The sequence below is a fragment of the Malaclemys terrapin genome, chromosome 18 (genome assembly GCF_027887155.1).
Source record: "Malaclemys terrapin pileata isolate rMalTer1 chromosome 18, rMalTer1.hap1, whole genome shotgun sequence".
NCBI classification, from domain to species: Eukaryota; Metazoa; Chordata; order Testudines; family Emydidae; genus Malaclemys; species Malaclemys terrapin.
In genome coordinates this window covers 13,126,582-13,151,929 of record NC_071522.1, presented here as the reverse complement: position 1 = coordinate 13,151,929, position 25,348 = coordinate 13,126,582, and the positions used below count along the sequence as shown (strand labels likewise).

General features: G+C 39.4%; 1 protein-coding gene across 1 annotated transcript; it reads left to right on the top strand.

Moving 5' to 3' along the window:
* Positions 1–1,980: 1,980 nt before the first annotated feature.
* NIPSNAP2 (nipsnap homolog 2) lies at positions 1,981–24,976 on the top strand. The gene is made up of 10 exons (XM_054008142.1): positions 1,981–2,115; positions 8,503–8,642; positions 8,728–8,773; positions 13,539–13,633; positions 15,712–15,782; positions 17,090–17,230; positions 18,458–18,489; positions 21,523–21,617; positions 22,798–22,881; positions 23,622–24,976. Exons 1-10 carry the CDS (start codon positions 2,018–2,020, stop codon positions 23,684–23,686), a joined length of 867 nt encoding a protein of 288 aa, XP_053864117.1. The 5' UTR covers positions 1,981–2,017; the 3' UTR covers positions 23,687–24,976.
* Positions 24,977–25,348: the final 372 nt, after the last annotated feature.

The following is a 25,348-nucleotide window of genomic DNA, read 5'->3' as shown; positions in this document are numbered from 1 at the left end:
CTTAAAGTAACTGGCCAAGTGAACTTTATTTGTTTTTTAAACCAAAACTTGTAAAATTAACTATTATAAACCGTACTTGAACTCATTTTCTGTTGAACAAGTCAAACCCTTTCACACTACTGGACATTTATGGTGTTAACAGAATTTATATCCTCTCTGTGCTCACCACCACAAAACAATTGGCTGGGCAAAGCTTTTGTTAGTGCAGTATGTTGCTCTGATAGGCTTAATTTTTAGTCACTAGGGGATTTGTTTTTCTACACAAAGTAGTTTTAACAAAGATCTAATTGACACTCTTGCTAGCTGAAAGCATGTGGTGTGGAAATGTGGCCATGCGTGCCTGTGTACCTTAATGAATAAATAGCAGCAGTCCCAAAATTCAACTACTACTTTAAAAGTTGATAATATATAGTATATTTTACAGTCCTCATTTTTTTTAAAAAGTCTGAATTTTTTATGCTTGTTAAATTTAATGCCTAAGCCTAGAGTAAGAGATGGGAGAAGAAAAATATTTTTTAGTTTGGGTGGGGGTGAAGATCTTACATTGTTAAAGTTATGTCAAAAATCAGTTCTGTATTTAATTTAGAAAGTGGGAGTCTGGGATGCTTACATCTTTATTCATGTATTTTGCAGGACCTTGAGCTAGAGCATCTGTAATTTATCCACTGTGCTCATCAAAAGTGGTTTGTTTTCTGAGTCAAGATTGAGGCACATTCACACAGTAGCTCAGAGGAGTTTTGCACTGCTGCTGGTTGGGCTGACGATAATAGTATAATGGTTTCCAGGGCTGTTACGCTGACCTCTTTCAGCATCCCTACATTTGCTTTAACCCTGTTAGTACAGCCTTGCTTGTCTGGTATGTATGTGAAAATACACCTTGCCTATGTAGTGTGCTCTCAGCACTGTGGTATACAGATGCCATATCTCCGGTGTGAAGGTATTTTCCAGTTTTGGTTCTTTCCTCCAGCAAAAAAATGAAATTGTAATTATGAGTGACAAATGAAACATAGTGTTGTGATAACTGAAAAAGACTGAGTTTTTCCTATTACTTCAGTGTATTACTGGAACAAATGTGTGTGTTAATATCTGCTCCTGCAGGATTCCAATGGGAGGTCGACAGGAAAAAGAGCATTCTAATCTCTAATAACTTGTTGGAGGGGTAAGAAGCTACAGCTAATCCTGAACACAAAATACTTGTGCGTCTATCACACATTTCATGAAAGGAACAACAGTGTAAAGAGCAGCCAACGATTAGACTGTTAGCTCTTCAGAGCTAGGACTTCTGCACATGGCTGGGTTTTTTGTCTTGTAGAGTGGAAACCACAGTGGCAAGGGTTAGCAAGTAATACCTTAGGCCCCCAAGCCTGCTAACACTTATGCACCCTCAAGACTCTTCACAGTAGTAAAGTTAAGCATGTGCAAAGTATTATCCTTATTTTACAGAGGAGAAAACTGGCAGGGAAAGATGAAAGGGCTTGTTTCCGAGGCTAGAAGCCAATGGCAGAGCTGGCTCCAGCACCCTGGTCTCCTTACAGAGATAATAAATGTTTCTTCTCTGAAGTGTGGATGAGATGCAGAATTATTCCCCTGCCAGAGAAAGACAACAATGGAGGAGGAAAGGCACTGGCATGAGCTGCAAGGGCCTTATACTGAGTGGGTTAAAATAGGCTTTAACAGATTTGCATGGGGGCAAAAGGGCCTCCACCCTAAAATCCCCTCCATCCCCTTAGACTGATGCTGCAGGTGCCTGACTTCATGGGATGTGTTCGGGAGTTGTAGGGCCACGGATACCAAGCCCAGCAGCCAAGAGGTTAAAGACTAGGGTCTGGAGGGGGATGCAGAGAAGGGGTGGGGGAGCTGTCCCTCTTGACCCCTTCCCTCAGAGCGCCAAGCCCCCCTTCATCTGCTCTGGGGCCTGCGCAAGCCCCGCTGCCCCCCAGTGGCCGCCAGCGGATACTGCAGGCCCGAGTCGTCCTCCCGGGCCCGGGCGGGCTTGGGCGGAGGAGGCCAGAGCAAGATGGCGACCCGAGTGCTGCTGCGGCGGAGCCTGGGGGGAGCCGGCGGGCTGGGCCGAGCAGGGCCTCGCCTCCCGGCCCGCGGCAGCCTGGCCCTCAGGTGAGCACGGCGCTCCTCCAGGAGGGACCCCGGGCCTGCAGTGCGGCGCGGGGAGTCCCGTCCCCCTGGGTGCCCCTCGCTGACTCCTTCCGGACTGTAAATGGCGCCCCCCTGGCCGGGGGGGGCCGGGCTGCGGGACGGGGGGCAGGAGCCCCCCGGCGGGGCGGGAGAGGGGCAGCCCCGAGTGGGAGTTCCTAGCCCGGGGTCTCCCGCAAGGTCATGGGCCTCCCCGCCCCGCCTAGGGACAGCCCGCGCCGGGCACCCACTCCCGCCCCTCCACATGCACCCCAGGTTGTGCGTCCCCCCTGTGGGGCCCTGAGCTGGGCCTGTGCATCCGCCCCACAGATGCACTGCCCGCCTCAGACCCGCCCCACGATCCGGATTTGGGATCATGCCCACACAACCCCCCTATCCTGGGTTTGAAACCCCCCCTTTCTGCACACACAGAGGGCCCCCCCATCTGAGACTGGGGACCCACCGGACTACACAACCCCCCCTTACACTCGCACCCCCACAGGGAAACCCGCAAGACGTAGCCTAAATGTCTGATGCCCCATGCCCCAACAGGCACCTGTTGGAATGGGTTTGAAGCGTCTGATTTATTTTTATACTTTCCGTTAACTTTGATATTTGTTTAGAACAGAAATCAGAACCTGTTGGTTGAATTTCAGTTAAGTGTTTCTTTCAAATTTTTCTCTCTTTCAGGGGGATGGCGTCAGGGCAAAAATTTAGGATTTGTACTCAACTTGAATGTAGGTTTTCGGCTAAAAGAAAACTTGATAGAAATATTTCCCTGTGTGTTTTTAATCTAATGTAGGCAATTTTTAAAATAAACATTTTCAGCTGCCTACTGTAGCCCTGAGCTTGTACATGAGAAAAGAGAGGTGAAATTGATTAGAAACTGATTAGTCTTTTACTATTTTTCAATGGAAGGGTAATGCCAAAAGTAAAACAGTGGAAAAATAAACATACATTTTCAAAATTCTAACTTTCTCTTTGTTACAAGTTACCAATGATGTTTCTAAAATAAGGAAAGTTGTTCTGTTACATTGTTTTAACCTGATAGTGTCCATTTGAAATCTTGGGTATCAATGATTTTTTTCTGGGTTGTTTTTTGTTGTTGTTGTTTTTTTTGGAAAACAACATCTACAGGAGCCACTAGCAGTTTGAAATATATACACACATTGGCTGATCATTTGCTCTCTCTACAAGCCATTGTGTTCACACCATTGCACACTGCATGATTGCTTACCTACCAGGTGCAGTTGTAGGCCTTGATCTTGCAAACACTTAGGCATATATGCTTTACTCTGAGTACCTAGCAAGGCCCAGTAACTTCAGTGGGATTATTCACATGCTTAATGTTCAGAACATCCATAAATGCTTGCAGGATTGGGACCACAGCTAGCAAAATCAGGCAGTGCCTTAGTAAAAGGACTGATAATGATTCCACGATAGGCTGCCTGTAATGCTGTGAGAAATATGGCCCCAAGAAAACCAAAAATTTTATGCTGTGTTACTGGCATTAGAGAGAAGTTGTCAAGTAACTTTTTCTTAAACCTATTTTATAATCTGGTGGGACATATCAGGAAACATTCCCAGACAGTAAGGTGAGACTGGAAATAAGGTATAAATGTTTAACAATTAGAGTCATTAACCGTTGAAATAATTTACCAAGGGTTATGATGGATTCTCTGTCACTGACAATTTTTAGATCAAAATTGGATTATTTTTTCTAAAAGATCTGCTTTAGGAATTACTTTGGGGAAGTTCTATGGCCTCTGTTATACAGGAGATCAGACTAGATGACCACAATGATCCCTTCTGGCCTCTGAATCTATGAGTCTGTTAGACTGTGGAATGATCTTCCAGTGGGGAATGCCATGGCTTTGAATATTTAAAACTGAACTATACAAAGCACTAATGTTCTACTGCAGAGAACATTTCTGAACTAGTAAAGAGATTAGACCTACTTGGGTCTTTTCTATTTCAGAGCTCAGAATAGCAGTCAGGATATCCTTTAAAGAAAGTCTATTTCTCTATAGCTGGACTGTTTTTGGTGGAAAACAGCTCATCTAGGACCAACACATATACTGGCTTTGTAGTAGTAAACACGAGAGACAGTTCTCAAAGTTTTGCTAACATCAGTGATACTGTGTACAAAATGGATGCTGATTTTAAGATTAATTAGAAATATATTGTCAAATGGTGAGAATTGTTAAGGAAATTAGTCTTACTTCAAACTACTGAGAAGTAAAACTATGGAGAGTTTAAGAGGATGCTGTCAACTTATAATTCATATTGTAAGCATATTTATTATAAATTTGATTATTATTTCAAATAATTCTAAAAATCCAAGTTCTTTTTCCATTTATATGCTGTTATCTTTTGCATTCCACTACCACTCAACAATTAATATCAACAAAGTCAGTTTCTCTTTTGTTTATAGTCAGTTTCTCTTTGAAGTTCTTAGCACCGCAATCTTTGAATTGACAACACTGGAGGAAGATGCTTTTGTTTAAAAAAAAACTGTTTATATTGGAAGATGTTTAACACAAATTATTGGAAATATACCTGTTGGACCTGAGCTTTTTTAAAAATGATTTCTCTCCCAAAATTCTAAATGTTGCTCACGTTTTAGTTGATAGTGTTCTTATTTAAAAATATTAAGCACCGTAGTGTCCTTATAAAATACACCTAGGAATTGAGGATCTCTCTATACTACCAGGATTACATCTAAGAAGTAGTAACTTTCAAAGCAGAGAGATAATCATATTACTTTATAATCTTCAAATACTGTACCTACCTAGTAATATGTCCTACAAAGCTGATTTCTTATGGTTGTAGGTTTATTGTATTTGTTTTATTTCAAGGTTTTCATTATTGTTCCTGACAAACTCTTGAGAAACTGACTGTTCAGCAATAATCATTAAATTGGGCCATGGTTTTAATTTACTAACTTTTATTTTTCAGTTGGTTAGTCCTCTGCTGTGAAAATTCACTGTGTATTGATTACTGACATTCAAGTCTAACACCAGAAGCTGTAGCCTGGGTTGCATCAGACATTAATTTGAAAAAAATGCATTATTTGCTATTCAGTTACAATATGCTAAAGTTCAGATAGATTATTTCCTTTTTCTCCTGCTCTGGTACTGTAATTTATAATGAGATTGGTCTTTAAACTGAAATGTTCTGTATAATTATGTGCCTTATAGTATCTCGGGGGGGGGAGGGTTTAAACAGTTTTTTCTAATAGAACTATTGTGTTCACAATAAATTTTGCCTTACACTTTCATAAGGATTTGTAGTTTGTGGGCTAAGTGCCCTTATGCAGCATTATCTATGTTTCTGACTCTCATGTTAGCCAGTGTGATTCCTTTGCTAACTCTCCCAGCTTAAACCCATGGGAACATGACATGTCTAGAATTTTTTTGTCTTATCTGAAGGTGAACACACTTGTTTCAGAACAAGACTTTTCCTTCAGATTTTTGTAACTCTAATAGGGAATGTCTTTCACGTTTAAATATATATACATGTCTGTGCTTAAAAAAGGAAGGATGGATTTGCAGTTTAAGCCCAAGACGGGCAGTCAAGAAAGTTGGGTTCAGTTTCCAATTTCCCAATAATGGCCACTAGTTTGGGACCTGTCCGTTTTTGGATACCCAAGTCAGGATTTACCAGCTGAGCCCCAATGACTTTTATGTTAATCAATGGGAGCTGCAGGTGTTCAGGACAATTAAAAATCAAATCCTAGCTGTCTGAACTTGGGACACAGAACAAGTGTCCACTATCAGAAATGTTAACTGTAACCTTTCTCTGTTACCTTATAAGTAAAATGTTGCTAATGCTAGTTAGTAGGTGTATAGTAACACTTTATTAAACAATGTTCATAAAGCTCTTTGCAATTCTTGGATAAAAAGTACCATGCAACTGCAAAGTATTATTAACGTCACCATTTCATTGAGAAATTAAGAGAAAACTACCTCCTAATTTTATGTGGCAAATACCAACAAAGGCATAAGTGTCTCCTATTAGCTGAAGAATTAGTTATCCAATAGTATCCCCATAACTCTTCATGTTCTTGCTGCTGATAGTAGTAATGTTAGTGCACAAATGAAGAAGTAAACATGATTACTTAGGACTTTTATTGTCAGGATATTTGTAAAATATCAACTAATCCTCACGACATCCTCCAGGGAAGATAAGTACGTATCAACCTTATATAATAGAGAGAAGGCCTGACTTAAGTTGGCCCTCTAAGCCCTTTGCATTGGCTATGTGGCACAAAAGGGCTACAGATCAACTGCATTAGCTCTACCCCACAGGCAATATCTCTGGCACTGGAGGTCTTTGTAAATACTTGTGTTTAGTAGTATCCTGTTTAGCTTTCTACACAATAGTTGTTGGGATGGGGTCAGAGAAAGTGAATACCCTTTTCAATAAGTGGAGCGGCGCAGTGAGAGATTTTCATGTCACTTCTTTGTGTTGAAGGTCACCTCATTCCCAGCTATTCTTTTCTTAGCTGTCACATGTCTTCTGCTTCCTTCAGCATGTTGCTTGGATAAGCAATATAAACTACCACATCATTTTATGCCCCATTACTATTGGGATTTTAAAAATGGGAATTGGGGGGGTTTCTGTGTTTTTTAAAGTGAACTGCAAGGTGTTATTTTTCCAAAAACAGGTTTTTTTTCCCAACATTTTTATTTCTGGAACATTTTCTGGAACTATTTAGGACCTGAAAGACAATATCACAGTTGGAAGTTGTAATCTGTCCTATGGATCTCCCAGCCAATAGCTAAAATCCTCCAGAATAATTAAGTATAATTCAATAATTTAAAATATTTCCACAATCCTCCAGGAAATAGGGGGAAGCTGCAAGCAAATGCTTCTGACGGGTCGGGAGGAAGGAAAATATTGTAAGATCAAGGCCACCTTAGTATATTATAAAGATGAAGCAGTAAAAACTGAATCTTTTCTGTTTGCTGTTCACTTGAACGAAAGATTATTCGTATTGGTGTAGATAAAGCTAGTGCACATCATTTGGTGGCTCTGGTGTCTTTCTACCACTGAAAAAGAGGAAAAAATAGTCCTAATATATTCTTACTTTAAGAAGAACCGTGTTGTCTTTAGTGATTTTATTGTGTACTGTATTGTTGTAAGAAGGTAGAAAATAGCATTTTTGCAGAGGTACTTGCAGAAACTAAATTGTTAAGCTAGTTAGGCTTTCAGACAATCTATCAAAGTCAACTCAGTTTTTTAGTGGGAAAAACTGTAAATATTGAACAAAGAAAATGAATTTGAATCCTGAACATTATAATGGCTACTGTTCAAAAATTAAAATCTATGCAGACTCCTTGATGTCTGCCACTCTAATCTATTCCCAAAGTAGAGTATGCTGTAACCTGTATATCTTCTCTTCCATGATAGCTTTCTTGAAATCTATTTCAGTAAACACAGGAACACGTGGTATTTACTGTGCCATTCACAGTAAACAAAGCAGTGTTTGCACACTCTTTTCTCATGCACATGCACTAGGGTGTTCATTTTTGACCTCAAGTTTCTGGGAGGATGTAAATATCTTGCTTGAGCAAAGAGAGTTTAAAAAATATATATACTGTATCTAGTGGCTTCCATTCTCTGCTCTTACAGAGCTCTAATCAATGCAGGAGCAGGGCAGGGAAGCAAAAGTGGTTTTATGCCTCACAGTGTTTTGGGGTTGGCTTAAAACCTGATATAAATTAGGGTATGTCTTTACTAGCAACGTTAAAATGCTGCCGCGACAGCACTTTAATGTAGCTGTGTAGTCACGGCTCCAGCGCTGGGAGAGAGGTCTCCAAGCACTGTAAAAAAAAAAAAAAAAAAACCACCCCCACGAGGTGAGTAACGCCCAGTGTTGGTGCATTGTCTACACTGCCACTTTACAGCACTGAAACTTGCAGAGCTCAAGGGGGTGTTTTTTTACACCCCTGAGCGCGAAAGTTGCAGCGCTGTAAAGTGGCAGTGTAGACAAGGCCTTCGAGCAGCAGCAAAACTACTTACCATATGCTTGACTGCAATGGCTCCTGAGTGTGTTGCATCAGCTGGGACTTGCTGGAACACAGAAGCATTCTATCCGTGCCCTTCCTCAGCACAAGGGGTGCAAGTGGGGTAGTATAGCTGCACCAGTTCTGTGTCATCCCAGGAAGTCTTTTCAATAGGTGTATACCTTGCTGGGTAAACATTGTACCTTGACACTGCTGGAGAGTGAAGTAATGGGAAGATTTAGCATCGTTCCTCTGTATACATTGCTATATTATGTTAAACTTGATCTTGACTGACTTTCTTCCTGTCTGTGCATTCTTAATAAACATTCAGTGACAATGTAATGTATTCATTGATGTGTAGGGGGCTGGCATCATCAACTAACAGAGCAGGTGAAGACAGCTGGTTAAAATCACTCTTTGTTCGCAAAGTGGATCCAAGGAAAGATGCTCACTCCAATCTACTAGCCAAAAAGGAGACCAGCAGTCTGTATAAAATACAGTGTGGGTGATATTTTTATATTTAACATTTCCTTTTATCTTATTTTATTTTTGCTACTACATTTATCCTTGAATTTTGTTGTTTCAGTTCACAATGTAAAGCCAGAATATCTAGATGCCTACAACAAGCTTTGGTAAGTTGATATATTATACTTTGTGGTTTTCAACATGTGAATCTGGGCAATGAGCTTCTGTAAAGTGGCTGATGTGTGATATGTTTATTTGGGAAGAAGAGAATTATTATGAATAAGCCATTTATTCTTGGAGACAGTTGGCACAGATGCTTCTTTCCAGTTCGCCTGCTACTGCCCCTTTTTTGGGCTGTTCCTTCACTGAACTGCACCAGATGCTGTTTTTAGGGTGTATATGAGGGGGACGCAGGTGCACATTTTTTCCCTCCCCTAGTTGTCTTAAGGCTACTGCAGCCTTTTTAGGTAGATGCTGCTGTCCCAGTTTGCCCTTCCTTTAGCTACAATGTAAGAATCTACCTGGTGAGAGTTCTGTCTACAGACTGGAAGAAAAGAGAGAGGGTCACTTGGGAGGGGCCACTAAATATCAAATATAAAACAGAAGTAAACCTTTGAGGGAGGGGATAAACCCCAAGATTTGTACTAATTTAAAGACCAGTTACAGAAATTGAAATTCTGATTTAGCTGTATATTTGCTGCATTAGAGCCGTAGCCATTACACTTTGAAAGAGCTAAACACTCAAGTTGGGAAACGTGAGCCCCCCATGTTGCAAAATGGCAGTTCTTTCTCATTGACACTGATCATTTAAGAGAGGGTATCCATTAAATAGAACATTGTTTTAGGGTAATGCAACCAGTATTGTTTTAAGTGTGGTTTATTGGCTAGAACAGTAGGTGGAGGTTATAGCTCCTGACTTCTGTTTTCAAGAGAGTTAATGACTCTCCGTGTAGCCATGAGTAGGTTACCTGACCTCTGTGTGCCTCCATTTACTCATCTCTAAAATGGGAATAATACATAGCTACCTTTCAGGGGTTCTTCTAGGCTTCATACTTTAATTTTTGTAAAGTGCTTTGGATAAAATCACTATTACATCTCTAGTATGGTATGAATGATCCTTTGTTAAAATGCCCAAAGTAGAGAGAATGTACTGGGGGGGGACAGTTTTCTTCATTTAAATTAAACAAAGGTGGTTCTTTGCAACACAAGTGGGGAAATCTTTAAAAAGTAGTTTCCACGGTAATCTTTTTTCCTCTCATGACTGAAAGAAGAAAAGCATACCTGGAGAAGAGCAAATCACTTTCAACCAGCTCAGTATAAACATGTATAATTATATGAGGTAGGGAAGTGGAGAAAAGGCACTGCTTCATCAGATAAATAAACCTTAAGTCAAAGCAGAGATGTTTATTTTCGAGGAAAGGGACAGTGATAGCAATCTGCTGAAAGCTATGGTATTTGATTTGGTCTTTCCAAACCACAGTCAGCCTAAATATTCAAGTAGAAAGGAGAGAATTGGGTCCATCTTAAGAATGGAGGGATGAAAACCTGAAGCTTCCCTGAACTTCCCTCAATATCTCCAAAAATTCAGCTTGAGCAGTCCGAGTCCTTGTTACATCCTGCCAGCTCAGGGTGATAAGGATTAGCCATCATGAATCTTGGCATCCTGACCCTGGAGGCTTCACCAACAGGGAGGAATTGGTTGCAAATCCCAAGGTGGAAGGCAATTTGGGTGAAAGTGCTCATGAAATGATAGATGTCCCGATTCTAAGGAAAGGAAAGACGGGAGCAACAGAATAAGGACAATGGACTTCAAAAACGCAGATTTTGACAAACTTAGAGAAATGGTATGTAAGGTTCAGTGGGAAGAAAATCTAAGGGTAAGAGGAATTCAGGAGAGCTGGGAGTTTCTCAAGGAGGCAATATGAAAGGCACAACTGCAAACTATCCTGATGCAAAGGGAAGATAGGAAGAATAGGAAGAAGTCAATGTGATTTTTATCAGGAGCTCTTTAATAACCTGAAAATCAAAAAGGAATCCTACAAACAGTGGATGAGTTGATAAGGAGGAGTACAGAAGAACATTGCAAGCACCAAGGGACATAATCAGAAAGGCTAAGGCACAAAATGAGTTACACCTAGCAAGGGACATAAAAGGCAATAAGAAGAGGTTCTATAAGTACGTTAGGAGTGAGAAAAAGATGAACCAAAGTGTAAGTCCACTACTTAGTGGGAAGGAGAGTTAAGAATGGATGACATCAAAGAAAGCTGAGGTGTTTAATGCCTATTTTACTTCAAGTATCAGGGGGTAGCCGTGTTAGTCTGTATCCACAAAAACAACAAGGAGTCCAGTGGCACCTTAAAGACTAACAGATTTATTTGGGCATAAGCTTTCGTGGGTAAAAAACCTCAATTCTTCAGATACATGAAAGCTTATGCCCAAATAAATCTGTTAGTCTTTAAGGTGCCACCAGACTCCTTGTTGTTTTACTTCAGTCTTCACTAATAAGGTTAATAGTGACCAGATACTTAACACAATATTAACAACAAGGGGTAAGGTGCACAAGCCTGCATTATGAAAGAACAGGTTAAAGAACATTTAGACAAGTTAGATGGATTCAAGTCAGCAGGGTCTGTTGAAATTCACCCTGAGGTACTTAAGGAACTAACTGAAGCAATCTCAGAACCATTAGCGATTATCTTTGAGAACTCATGGAGGATGAGTGAGGTCTCAGAGGATTGGAGAAGAGCAAACAGAGTAGCTGTCCTTAGAAAAAAGAACAGGAGTACTTGTGGTACCTTAGAGACTAACAAATTTATTTGGGCATAAGCTTTCGTGGGCTACAGCCCACTTCTTCAGATGCATAGAATGGAACATATAGCAAGGAGATATATATACATAAACATGAAAAAGTGGAAGTAGACATATCAACTCTAAGAGGCTAATTAATTAAGATGAGCAGTTATCAGCAGGAGGGGAAAAAAAACTTTTGTAGTGATAATCAAGATGGCCCATTTTCCTCCTGCTGATAAAGCTACAAAAACAGTAAAAGGCTTAGAAAACCTGACCCTATGGGGAAAAGTTAAAAAAATGGGCATCTTCAGTCTTGAGAAAAGAAGATTGCAGTGGGACTTGTTTAACAGTTTTGAAACATGTTAAGAGGTGTTATAAAGAGGACTGCGATCAATTGTTCTCCATGTCTGCTGAAGGTAGGACAAGAAGCAAGGGGCTTAATCTGCCGCAAGAAAGTTTTAGGGTAGATATTAGGAAAAACTTTCTAACTATAAGGGTAGGTAAGATCTGGAATAGGCTTCCCAGGGAGGTTGTGAAGGTTTTAAAAGCAGGTTGGACAAACACCTGTCAGGAATGGTCTAGTCTTGTTTACTTGGTCCTGCCTCAGCACAGGCACCTGGACTTGATGACATTTTCCAGCCCTACATTTTTATGACTGTATGAATTAATAGAAAAATAGAGGACAAAGACACCTCTACCTCGATATAACGCTGTCCTCGGGAGCCAAAAAATCTTACCGTGTTATAGGTGAAACCGCATTATATCAAACTTGCTTTGATCCACCATAGTGTGCATCTCCCCCCCCCCGAGCACTGCTTTACCGCATTATATCCGAATTTGTGTTATATCGAGGTAGCGGTGTATAACACTAATTCATGAATCTTCCGAGATAGGGGGCTCCATTCTGAAGTTTTGAGAGCCAATTTGACTTCCAATAATAAAAGTCAAAAAGGTGGTGCTCAGACATGTGAATGAATCAGGTGAGATTCTTTCTAATCTAGAGCAAAAACTTTTAAAGCTTTTAGTTTTATTGTAGTAATAATAATAATTTACATTTCTGTTACAACTGCTATCCTAGGATCTTATTATGCTTCACAAACATAAATTGTTAAAAACTCCCAGCTCCTCTGTGAGATCAGTGCATAGTATTATTCCTGTTATGCAGATGGAGAAATTGAGGCACAAATGGTAATGAGATTTGTTCAAGGTCACATGAAAGGTCAGTGGCAGTGCTGAGAATAAAACCCAGGTCTTCCAACTCTGAATGCTGTTCCTTACACATAAGACCATTCTTCTTCCCTATTTATTATGGTACATGGAATCCGTGGCTGCTAGCCAGAATGCTAAATGTCTGACAGTTATTCAGCAATAAAACATAATAAAGAGAAAATTCAGCTAGTCTGAAACAAGCTTATTCACCAAAGTACAATACAATGAAAACTGTCTTAAACAGCCATGCAAGAAACCAGTGGTTGCTCAAGACCAGGTTGCACGTAGGAGATGGATTTTAGGCAGCTTTTGCTGTGTACATTGTGCTTTAATGGATAAATTAGTTTCAGACCTGGTCTGCTTTCTAATCTGTTCAGTAATGCTACAGCGAGCAGCCATCACTTGACTTTACTCATGTCCATCAGACAAAGTGATTGATTATCTTCGTCTGTGTGGCATAATAGAAATGTCAGTTATAGAACTTTAGTGCCGGAGACAAATTATCCTTTCCCATCTCTGTGTCTTACCATTGCTGCTAACAAAAGAAAACTTTTTAAGTTGTTCCTGAACCAAGTCATGTAGGTGTTTTGCACACCCTCAGATTGGGACATCTTGCTAATATATCAGGTAACCTGCCAGGTAACATTACATGTTTTATGGGTTCACATCAAAAGACTGGATGTGTCATGCTGTGTATTAGACATACAGCCTTACAGATGGTTATGCTTAAGTTTACATAGAGAGAGTTGTAGTGATCAGTTTTTCCTGCATACAGCAGGTTTTTGTATTTCTGCTTTCTCTTCTGAAAAATGAAGTTTGTGAATGTTCATACTATAATGAACATGTGGTGGCATAATTATGAGTTGTTATGCATATCAAATGTAGCCTCCCTGAAGGAAATGCAACGTAGTGTCTGTATTCCTTGTTTTTAAGTCAAGAGGTGCTGCCAAAGATTCATGAAGAAAAACACTACCCGTGTGCACTGGTGGGGACTTGGAACACGTGGTACGGAGAGCAAGATCAGGCTGGTAGGAGATAGAAGTACAACAGAATGTAAAACCGTACAAGTGAAATGTGTGCTTGGCAGGTTTCTTTTTAAGTCCTCACTGTTCATAAACCTTTAACAGTGTACTTCAGGATATGAGTGCTGTTGATTACATAAAATAATTGGTTAATGATTGTTAACTTTAAAATTGCTTGGTTTTTATCACATTGAGTTTGAAACTGAAGTGTTGATTCATAAAATGTGCTTGTTCAGGCAGCACTAATCTAATACTCTTTCAAACATATTTGTATACTTATGTTAATACACTTTTACCTCTTCTCAATGAGAGGGTGGCAGTACATGGTAAGCCCCTTCCTCTTGTTCCTGCATATTTTTGCACCTGCATTATTTTGCAGGCACAGATCACACTTCTGAAAATTTAGGTTTAAAAGGTGTACTGAGATAGAATTTAGCTTGTGTTAGCCAGTTTAAAAGCTTAACTTTGACTTTCCATGTCCTATTATAATTGTTCTGCATGGCACTGTTATGCAACGTTGAAGTTATCACAAAATGTAATGGAACTGTTGTCTCCCGGCCAATTGAGTCCTGTACTAATACCCTAGGTATCTCTTCCTTAAACACACAGTGTCCAGTAATTCAGGATCAAAATGTAACCTTCCTTCAAATTCAACAAGGAGTCCGGTGGCACCTTAACGACTAACAGATTTATTTGGGCATAAGTTTTCGTGGGTAAAAACCCACTTCTTCAGATGCATTCCTTCAAATTGTTGAAAATATGCTCTATAACTACAAAGTGTTATATCCGTGTTATAATGTGGTATGGAGAGACTTCTAAATGATGTTAAATGGCTTTTAAAACAGTCCCTGGTCTCTGAGAAGTTATAGCAGCAGCCCTCATTTTGTGGGAACCACATAATCAGCATGTTAATTTCAGCTGTATTCGCTGAATATTATATAATTATAATATTAGCATTGGCCAAAGGTGAGAGGATATCTGTAGACACAGATTTGTCAGCTTCTAAGAGAGTATTTTAAAAAATGAAGAGAATGTTGAGGTACAGAGAGGAATAAACCTGAAATATTGCTTGACAGTTAATTCTGAAGCATACTGACAGAGAATGTCCCTGCAATCATTTCCAGATCAGCATTAACTAGTTCAGAGGAAGCCATGCCCACCCCATCTCCACTAGAGGAAAGGTAGCTTTTGTGGGTTTTTGAGGGAAGATGGAAGAAAAGAGGGTGGGAATGGGAGTCGATTGCTATTCTAAAAGTTTGTAAAAAAGTCTTGTTACACAGAGCACTTAAAGGGCATTGTCAAATTTAGGTCAAAATAGGCACCCATCTTGAAATTATTATTTGATGAGGAAAGTCGTCCTGATTCTAAATATACCTCTACCTCGATATAACGCTGTCCTCGGGAGCCAAAAAATCTTACCGCGTTATAGGTGAAACCACGTTATATCAAACTTGTTTTGATCCACCAGAGTGCACAGCCCCACCCTCCCGGAGCACTGCTTTACCGTGTTATATTCAAATTCGTGTTATATCAGGTCGCGTTATATCGAGGTAGCGGTGTATTTTAGAGGCTTTGGGTCTTGTTTGGTGTACTTTTGAAGGTTGCCTCTTATCACTGAGCAATTAAAAAATTAACAATGGCATCTATTTTATTTATCTATCCCACAAAAAAGTTTTGTGCTCCTTCTGCTTGTGTAGTTAATTGAAATACAAGTGCCACCACTGTGCTACTATCAGTTGAAGCTGTGCACCAAGTCATTTTTGGCATAAGACACTGTTTTAAGTTGAAGCTCAACGTTAATTATAGTCACATAAAAGCGTCACATCTAAGCAGTGTACAGCAAAAGTGCCCTTCAGAAATCTTTGTACGTTCTTGCCTTTAGGGTAAATCATCTGTTGTAGAATAGCAGGGGTAGCCCCTTGTCAAAAAGCAAATGGCTCCACTGTATTGCACAGAGAATACATTTTGAACATGCTAGCCAGCTTTTACTTTTGTATCATTCTGTAGTGTTAATGGCCTTGTTTACATTATGGTGTTTCATGTCTTTTGTCATAAGCCTCTAAAAAGGTCTATTTCTATTTCAGTACATCTCTGGCGGTATGAGGGAGGCTATCCAGCTCTTACTGAGGTCATGAATAAGCTCCGACAAAATAAAGTAAGTCTAAATGAAGACTACATTTTAAACTTTGGCTAGAAATAATAAATATTTTACTGAGAAATATTTTTCCCAGTGTCCCTAGAGAACATAGTCTAGTAGTCAGAGCAAAAGACTAGAAGTTTGGACTTCTACAGTCTATTTCCAGCTCTGTCAGACTAGCTGTGTGACCTTGGACAAGTCACTTCCTCTTTCCGTGCCTCATTGGAGCTGTCTGTAAAATGGGGATCACACACACCTCTCGAGTGCTGAGGTGGATGCATTAATGTTTATATAACATTTTGAGTTCCATAGGTGTAAAACATTGTAGAAGTGCAAAGTGGTGTTAGTAATTTATATTCTGCTATTATGAATGGTCTGTGATTCTCAGCTCTTTTGTCAGAGCCTATTTGCTAGCGGGGCATGCCCCCACCACCATGTCCCCTCACATAATGCTTCTCCTTTACTTGGTTCTCTTGTCTTGTCTGTTTTCCCCCCCCCCCCCCCCTCCTGTCTTATTCTCATTATGCTCTTTTACATGATTTTTGCAGATACTCTTCCTCTCCCCTCCCCATTTTCCCACTTATTTGAAGGTCACATGCTGGGGGCTGGAGGTGTCTGTTGGAGCCCAGGCTATACTTATTACAATGGGAGCAGAAAAGTGAAGCTTGAGCTGGCAGGCTGCTGTGTGAGCCTTCAGCACTGTACATGTGAGCTGCTGCCACAGCCAGTGACCGTAGGTGCTGTGTGGAAGCATGGAAGAATGTCCACTAGCTTTTAATGAGCTACCTGCTTCTTTACATGCAAATGCACCAGCATGTTTGCTGTATATGGGGATGGTGTAGATCTGGAGTCCTACATCTTTCCTCACCCACCCTGATCCTCTCCTCTGCCCCACACACCTACTTTAACTAATCTGGCACCAGCCCAGGTTGAAAAAACAATGAATTACATTCTTCAGGATACTGTCAGTGGCCATTCAGAACACACACAATCTAATTGTTAGTTAAAACATTATTGCCATGAAGCCACTCAGTACAGCCTGTGTAGAAAATCGCTCCTCTGGATTTTACTTACCTAGCTTGGCATTATTAAAACAGCTCACATCCAAACTGCCCAGTACAAAAATTAATAGAGACTGGGATGTGTAAACACACTGATGGATACTTTCAAAGCTGCGTAAGGAATTTGGATATTATTAAATTAAATGGGAACGGAGTGTACAGATCCCCAAGGTAGTTTTGAAAATCTCAGCCACTATGTTCTATAGAAGAGTAGAATTTGTTAATGTAACATATTAAATTTTGATGATGACTATTATTTTTAAGGAATTCACGGAGTTTCGCAAAGAAAGGGGTAACATGCTTCTCTCTCGCAAGAACCAGCTTCTGTTGGAGTTTAGTTTCTGGAATGAACCTGTTCCCAGGGAGGGTCCTAATATTTATGAACTGAGATCTTATCAACTTAGAGTAAGTGTCAAATATTTTTTCTTTTGTAAATGATTAAACATTGAAAATATTCAGCACACGTGTACAATAAAACACAGACCTTCTTAAAAATAAACTAAGGATCTAGTCTTATTCCTATTGAAGTCAATGGCAAAAGTGTTACTGGCCTCAGTGTGTGCAGAATCCAGCTATAAAGACTGGATCCTACAAGGTGCTGGCCACTTCCTGAGACGTGCTGAGCACCCTTGCCTCTCATTGAAATGCGCACACACTCATGCAAGAGACTGAAAGAAAATATAATAGCTGTACAGTGTAATTACAAATGAATATACAGTCATAACTTTAAGCACTTAAAGGAATCAATGTATTTGATAAATGATGGTATTTTTCAAATGGAAATGCTGTGAGAATGGAAGCCTGTGTAATATTGATGACTGAATTCTCAATGTTCTGTTCTCCTAACATGTACGTGCAAGATGAAGTAGCTCAAAAAAGCATCGCTGACATTTGTGGCTATGTCAATATCTTGTTTAAAACCATTTTAGTTCCCCTCTGTCATTAGTGCACCATAAGCACTACAATAATACAAGTAATTGATGATATAATGGATCTCAATGGCTCTTGGCTCATGCCATCGTATTTTGTATTTTTTCCTCATTTTTATTTTTTAAAAAAACACCTTTCAGATTAGTGAAAATTAAACAGTGCTCAGTTTGGCAGAAAAGACATGATAAAAATATATTATTGTTGGAAGCACTATTAAAAACCTGTAATAATGCCAGCAGGCAGGAGTGGGGATTTGAGCAGCTGGCATGGTCTGTCAAGCCTGAACAATTATATTCTAAAAATATTTGAAAAGTTAAATCTCGGTTTCTTACCTTTTACATTTAAGGACCCTGCAGAGGCAGCAGGCACAGCGTCTCAGGGGAAATAAGTGCCTTCTGTCACTCAAGGAACTCCTTCAGTTGGTTAATGTGGCATGTTAACAGACTCAGAATGGGAGCCCTGTAAATCTTAACTTCATCAGAAGATTGATGGTCATAACATGGTGCTTAGATCAAGCAGCAGGCATATCACTGACAGTTTGTGAAATATGGAAGGAAGACCCTCTTCCCTCCCCTCCCCTTTATATTTTTGCTTCATATAACTTCACATTTGTCAGATCCATTTTCAAAAATATTGAGAACTGTCCCAGTGCTCTAGTTTTCTTAAAATACTAGACCTGAAACTTCTTTCTTCTTCTTTCAGCCTGGAACAATGATTGAATGGGGCAACTACTGGTAAGTGTATTTCACCATGTGTGCTGTAATTTAAGTTTATTAATTACATTTCGTAGTTTAAAACCATGTAGGTGGAGATGGTAGAATAATCCCCACACCCTTCCAGATACACAGAGCTAATAAGCTGATTCTGGTCCTACACAACTCTGACAAATTAGTTTTTATTTTGCCTTTCTGGGAAGGAAAGGGAGTGCCTCCCTGAACAATGCTGGGACCTCTCTTGTGTGTTGTCATTTTAAAAGCCATCATTCTTTTGAGAAGTAAATAATACTTAACACTTCTATCACATTTTTCATCCTTAAAGCATTTAAATTTTAATCTTCACAACAACTGTGTGAGGAAGGGAAGTATTATCCTAATTTTAGTATTGAAGATTCTGAGGCACAGATTGGGGAAGGAATTTTCCCAAGGACACATAGCGAGCGGATGTCAGAGCCAAGATTAAAACTAGATTATTTTGCTTGCTGTCCTATGTTCAGTCTACTTTCCCAATCAGGCTCCTCACAGACAGCACCAATATTACTGACTTGGTGCCTGATCCTCCTACATTGAAGTTAATAGGAATTTTGCTGTTGATTTTGGTAAGAGCAGGCTCAGCCTCTTGGCAAGAGTAGACATCTGCAGAAGGGACACCATCACCTTTCTAATACACCTGGGCACTACTGGCACAGCTACAAAATAAACTACCATCCTCTACCACTAAGAATCTCACCTATTCTCACTTGTACATCTCTACCGGCTAAACTCTTGCCCATCCTGCTCACGTTTGTCCATAGTAGTGTGATCAAAACAAATAAATACCTTTACACAAAGAGACTGTTTCCCAGTTTTCCATATGTCTGTTTCCTAAGAACTTATTTCAGAACACCTGAAATTTCCCAGTTTTTTACTTCATCTATCAACATTTTCAGGTTTCTTATCATTACAAAATATACTGCTATAAGATATTTGGTATGTCCCTGCTTCGTCCTTCCCACAGTGAGTGTGTGTAACACGCCAACAGTTGTTCAAAACCAAAGCTTTTATAACTTGTCTTGTGCCAAAGTTGCAGTAATAAGGCCAATGACCCAGCCTAATTAGTGCAAAACCTCTGCTCTGACCCCTCAAGAAATGGGGGGGGGGGGAGGGTTTGATGGTCTTGCTGTTGTTTCCCTTTTCTCTAAAATTGCCAGACCCACATGGAGGAGGGAAAATAGGTATGGAGGAACACGGGGGGTGGAGAGAGGCAGAGCCTTCCTTTGGTTTTTCTGTTGCTCCAGATGGAATTCTTCTAGCTCAGGTGGAACAGATCAAAGAAAGGTGCCAAAAGGCAGAGGACTTGAGTCTTCGATCAGAAAAAAGTTACTGCAAAAACACGCTTGTTTTTTAATTTGAAAATATGGTCACCTCACTCCTAACCCATTGGCCAATTCCCCAAAGGTAGCATCCTTATGGTTTGACTAGTACACAATACAAGACATTGGCAGTGGTTAGGTGGTGGTAGTTTTAATTTACAAGGAAGGATTTTTTTTCTGTTCCCAAAAAATTAAGGAGTCTCAAGATTCTAATAATTTATGTGTGTTGCTGCTTCTGGAAGTCATGCATTTGAAGGATTGTCACTAGAAATAGCATACTCCTCCCCCCGCCCCCGCCCCGTGAGAGGCCTCTGTAGATTCAATTTAATTGGAATTAAATGTTGTCTCGGATCTTTCATTTTGCTTTGTAACCTAGAGCCAACTTCTGTGGGTAGAGGGTTTCCAAACTGAGGAGTGCATGCTAGAGTCTTCCACGAGCCGTGCTTCCTATGGGACAGGGGCAGCCGAGGAAGCAGTGGAAAGTGCTTGGCTTCAGCAGGTTTTGGATACTGAATTACTTGCTAGTTTTATTAGGGACAAATCCTCCCCTCTCTCACTGGGTGTTTTCTGTTCCCTATGCTGGGTGTACCCAACTAAGGCCAGATGTCCCGACTGCCTTCTGAGCAATGCAGTACTGTATTGCAGAATTCATGGCAATGCATGTTTTCTCTAGAAAGTACTGCCCTTTGAAACTCAGAGGGTTAACTACTTAACACTATGTTGATCATTCTTGGCTTCCTCAGCATCAAAGTTAGATACAATTTTTATAATACCAAACCTTAAATTTTTATCTTTTTAAAATAAAACTCATTTTAAAATCCTACTGAGTATCACGTTTATATTTTTATATATAGGTAAAAGTGTTTGTCTCCTCTTCAGTACATACTCCTGCTTTTTATCTTAATACCAGTATAAGTTCCTTGCATCTACACTAGCTAAATCCAATCAATTCTAATGAATTAAGGTTGCATGATTGTGAGTATTTACAGTTGTTTTGAATAAGAATGAAGACTCGAGTTTTCAAACAGCATAATGTGCATCAAGATAATTGGTTTAATTTCAATAATTTGCCAGTAAATTTGGTTTCCTACTATTATTGGGGAGGTACACATTCAGATACATTTGTCGGTTGGCAACAGATCCACTTTAGAAAATGTAGCAGCTTCTAGTTGAGTTAAAAGTTTAAAATTAGGCTTGCAGAATCATGAGAGGCAACTGCCTAGGAAAGATGCATGTGTACAAGAACTTTGCATTCCAGTAACTTAAAATCCATGTGTGTAAGTGTGAAAGACAACATTCACAAATAGCATATCTTCCTGATATGACTAACGCTCAAAAGTAGTATAAAGTTGGCAGGTAGGAGGATTCCATTTTTGATAAACCTTTAGAAATTTCTTGCCATTTTAAACCATAACAATGATTATCCTACTGGCTCCAAAATTAAAAAGTTGAAGACTAGAAAATGATCAGCATGCAATCTAATAAAGGGGTGTCTCCAAGTTTAATGTGGCTTAACAAGTTCTATTTTAATTGCTTGTTGCTGGGAATTGGGTTGTGTTTTTGTTTTTTACATCTGGAATCTGCTGCAAAATGCTTTAACATTTGAGATGGGGTTAATTCTAACTCTGCTTTCCTTCCAATCACCACTTGTTTCCTGTGCTCATCTATTGTTTCTAGAGGTTCCATTTGTCTCTTGTAGGGCTCGTGCTATTCGTTTCCGACAGGACAATAATGAAGCAGTTGGAGGATTTTTCTCACAAATCGGACAGTTATATATGGTTCATCATCTTTGGGGTAGGCTTCTTTGTTTTTTGCTACACTCACTCCTCTATCACTATACTCAATAGGTCCTTAAAACAAGGACTTATTCTGTTCAGAATAACGAGATGTGGAATAGAGAGAGAACCATGTGAATTGCATTTGATATCAACAAGGGTTTTTAAATTTTATTTTGCAGTTTTAGTTGCCAAAGTTAAAAGCACAAAATAAACATTTCCTTGTCCTTTTGTAATTTCTGTCAGAAGTTACAGTAAAGCATCACAAACCTTTCTTATCAGAGTCTTACTGTTTGCTTCAATTAAAGTGAACATAATGAGTTCAGTCCTGCAGTTTCTTCCCTCGGGCCAAATTCACACTGAAATTAGTAATTGAAGATTTAATTTCTAGGGGTCAAATCATACCCTCCTAGAGGGAGGGAAAAATCAAGTATCTCTTCCGGTTACCACTGTCTGCTCCCCTCACAGCAGAGAGAGTCGAACATTTATTTATTTATTTGCAGTGGCACCCACTGTGTGCTAGGTGGTTTCCAGACAGTTCAGGAGGACAGGCCTCTTCAGAGAAGCTGACAATCTTAACAACTGCATTGAGGAAACATGCGCTGCAGCCTTCAGACCTCAAGGATATCCACAGGAAATTGGATTCCAACACCATGGATCCTAGAGCACCCATGCAGAGATCCAGCCCCTGTGTGCTGCATTATCTGTCTAATCTATTTCTAATGCAGCTATAATTATGGTATTAAGGCCCCCTCAATGCCCTTTCTGCCCCTGGCATCCCTTGCCACACTTGCATCTTACTTCCATTTGAAAGGGGAAAGTCAGCATGGGGGTGGAGCTTAATGTTCCAATGACCTACAGTGACTTCTAGCAATACTTACGGCTAGTTGCCAGGGTTAAATGTCAGGCAGAGCTGCAAAACCCAGGGAGCACCAGCCATGTTATATTCACATGGAATGGCTTCCATATATGCTGTAGACCTACTTTTTCACTCTCTCTGCCTTCCCCCTTTCCACTCGTCTTGGAGCTTTTCCTTTGTATAAAGAGGAGCATCTGAAGCGAACTTTTTTTTTTTTCCTTTTTCTTCCAAATGACTGCAGCCTCTTAACCACAGAATTAAATATTTTAAAGCGTGATAGTTATGGACAGCAGGACATTGACTTAGTACTAAATTTTGCGTGTGTATTTTTTTCCTCTAGCTTACAAAGACCTCCAGTCCAGAGAAGATACAAGAAATTCTGCATGGAATAAACATGGCTGGGATGAACTAGTATATTATACAGGTAAGAGCTGAACTAAATTAGAATGGGCCATGGAGTAAACATTATTTTTTTTTAATGGACAGAGATGCTACCATGATTATTTCAGTAAGTTACACTGTCATAAATGTTTTATTTTGCTGGTATGTTCGTCAATTATAAAGTCAGTTGTTTAAATAATCTGTTTTCAGTTTTTGTAAATGTCAGCAAATTGATGTAGTTGCTGTATAAATGTTTGTATTAAAACACGTTTGTACTAAAGAACATCTACTAAAGGAATAGATCTGTTCAAAGATTTAATTTTCTGTGCACAAAAACTTATACAGTAAATAGTGAAATATATCTTTAAAAGAATCCATTAGATTTTCTTTGTAACAAGCTATAATGTGAAACATTGGGGCCCTGTGAAATACATTCCTCTAAAGAGGGAAAGTAGACTTTGGAGCCAGGATCCAGGAGACCTTTGATATCAGAAACAGCTTTCATAACAAATCTGGCATGTAAGCTATGCTAAATATTTCAAATGTTGTTCCATCAGATTACAATGGAAATATTACAGTACAATTGCAAGCTAACCTTAAATCTTGCTGAAAAGCAACAGGTGTTTTCTTCGGTGACGGGGGAGGGGTGGTTGGTGATTAGTAAAGATTTGACATGCACTAACGAGTAGAGTAGTTTGATGAACACGGTACTCCAAGTTGAGTATGCAGAATTACTAATGGGATCTTTATTAGTAAATGAGAGCCTGTCTTTTCTTTTTTCAGTGCCACTTATTCAGGAAATGGAGTCCAGAATCATGATACCATTGAAGATCTCTCCACTTCAGTAGTTATTGACTTACCTGTGCCTACATAGGTTGAAGTGACAAATATTTGTCTTAAATTAATTTGATGGTATACATCATATATCATGGTCAAAGAAACATAAAAGTATCATATTGAGCTTGTCAAAGAAACCTTTTTTCTTCAGAATCTAAAAACTTTATGCATTTAGAAATGTACCGGGGAAACAATAATAGGGTTGTAGTTTAAGAACTCAAGACATACCCAGTTCATCTGTGAAACTGGCACCTTGAGCTGAGCCTGGCATACAAGTATGTGGTGTGTCCTGATGTGTACTGATGCCCACGCTTCAGTAGCAGCAAAGGGAGAGTTGCACATCTGCCATTTAAAGTCTTGAACTAATGCTGTATTTAAATCCTGGGGAAATTGTTACAGTTCAGGGGGCTTTTGTATAATGGAAAATGTATATTTGTTTTGTAGTCATTACCGATTGAAAAATTAGTGTTGGTTGGTTCCCATAAATAGGAGAGATTTAAACAAAGCTTTGTATCTGAGAAATTCATACCATTATATCAGTTTTATTGGGAATTGAGCCAGTAAATAATTAAGAATTTACAAAGTAGCCAAGAATATTTAAATTATAACGTGCAGTAGAATTACTGAACTACTCTCACTTGTAAACAAAGTGCAAGTATTAGTGGAAAATGAATTACAAATCAGGTGATAGTTGAATATACAGACAATAGTGGATTCCATTTTGATAAGGCTCTGAAGTAGAAACAAATAAACATCCATCTAGGTGTCTATATCTGGAACTAACTTTATGAAATTATTTAATCAATGCTTTGGGCTGTATGATCTATAGTATTGGAGTAGACATTTGGAAGGAACACTGGTGTGAAATTTTACAGGCACTCATGTTTTGTTAATTGTCTATTTCTGAAAATAATTCTGAAGGCTAGGAAAAGAGTTTTGTTTAATAAGCAATCATGACTTCAGATATATGCTTGATCAGGTATTTCACTAATAATACAGTAGGTGCATCTGAAATGATGTGTGATGATGGCACATGTTGAGTCAATATGATTAGCATAAAGCAATGTATCGTTATGTCCGGTTCTGTTTTGATTTCACTTTTAGATTAGAGCATATCAACTTTTTAGTATCTATAATGACGTGACCATCCTGTAAGTGAAAACAATGTCTATTCAAACTAGTTAAAGAATCACTGTAATATATTGTATGTACAAATCGCATACTGAATGTCCAGTTTGTACATTTCAATGAGTTTTCTGCAATAACATATCAGTCAATAAAATCCTTTTAATTTTCACATATTACTGGCACCATATGTCTCCATCCATCTGCGCAGTGTTTGTTATGAAAAAGGGGGGTAGGAGAGAAGTATACAGTATTTCAGTTTAGATGGCCAACATTGCCATAATGTGCCTTTTTTTCAGAAGCGTATCACTTCCACAAAGACATGCTCTCAGCTGATATTTACATACAATTTCCAAATAAGATGCTAGGTTGTGAAGTGTGTGGTGTTGGGATGTGGAAATGGGAAGTATCCCTCAATTAGATCTGCTGGTGTGGAGCCCTGCACCCATGTAGAGCCAGCAGATCTCCATATACGGTGCAAGGATCCATGTTGCCAGATCCGGTTACAGGATCAGGACCCATGTTGGTTTGCAGGGTGTGGCTTCAAA

Excerpts from the sequence above, each read along its gene's own strand:
- NIPSNAP2 (XM_054008142.1), top strand. The coding sequence starts at position 2,018 with ATGGCGACCCGAGTGCTGCTGCGGCGGAGCCTGGGGGGAGCCGGCGGG. Across the intron at positions 8,643-8,727 it reads CAGTCTGTATAAAATACAGT|TTCACAATGTAAAGCCAGAA; the intron begins GTGGGTGATATT and ends TTGTTGTTTCAG. Across the intron at positions 13,634-15,711 it reads CGGAGAGCAAGATCAGGCTG|TACATCTCTGGCGGTATGAG; the intron begins GTAGGAGATAGA and ends TTTCTATTTCAG.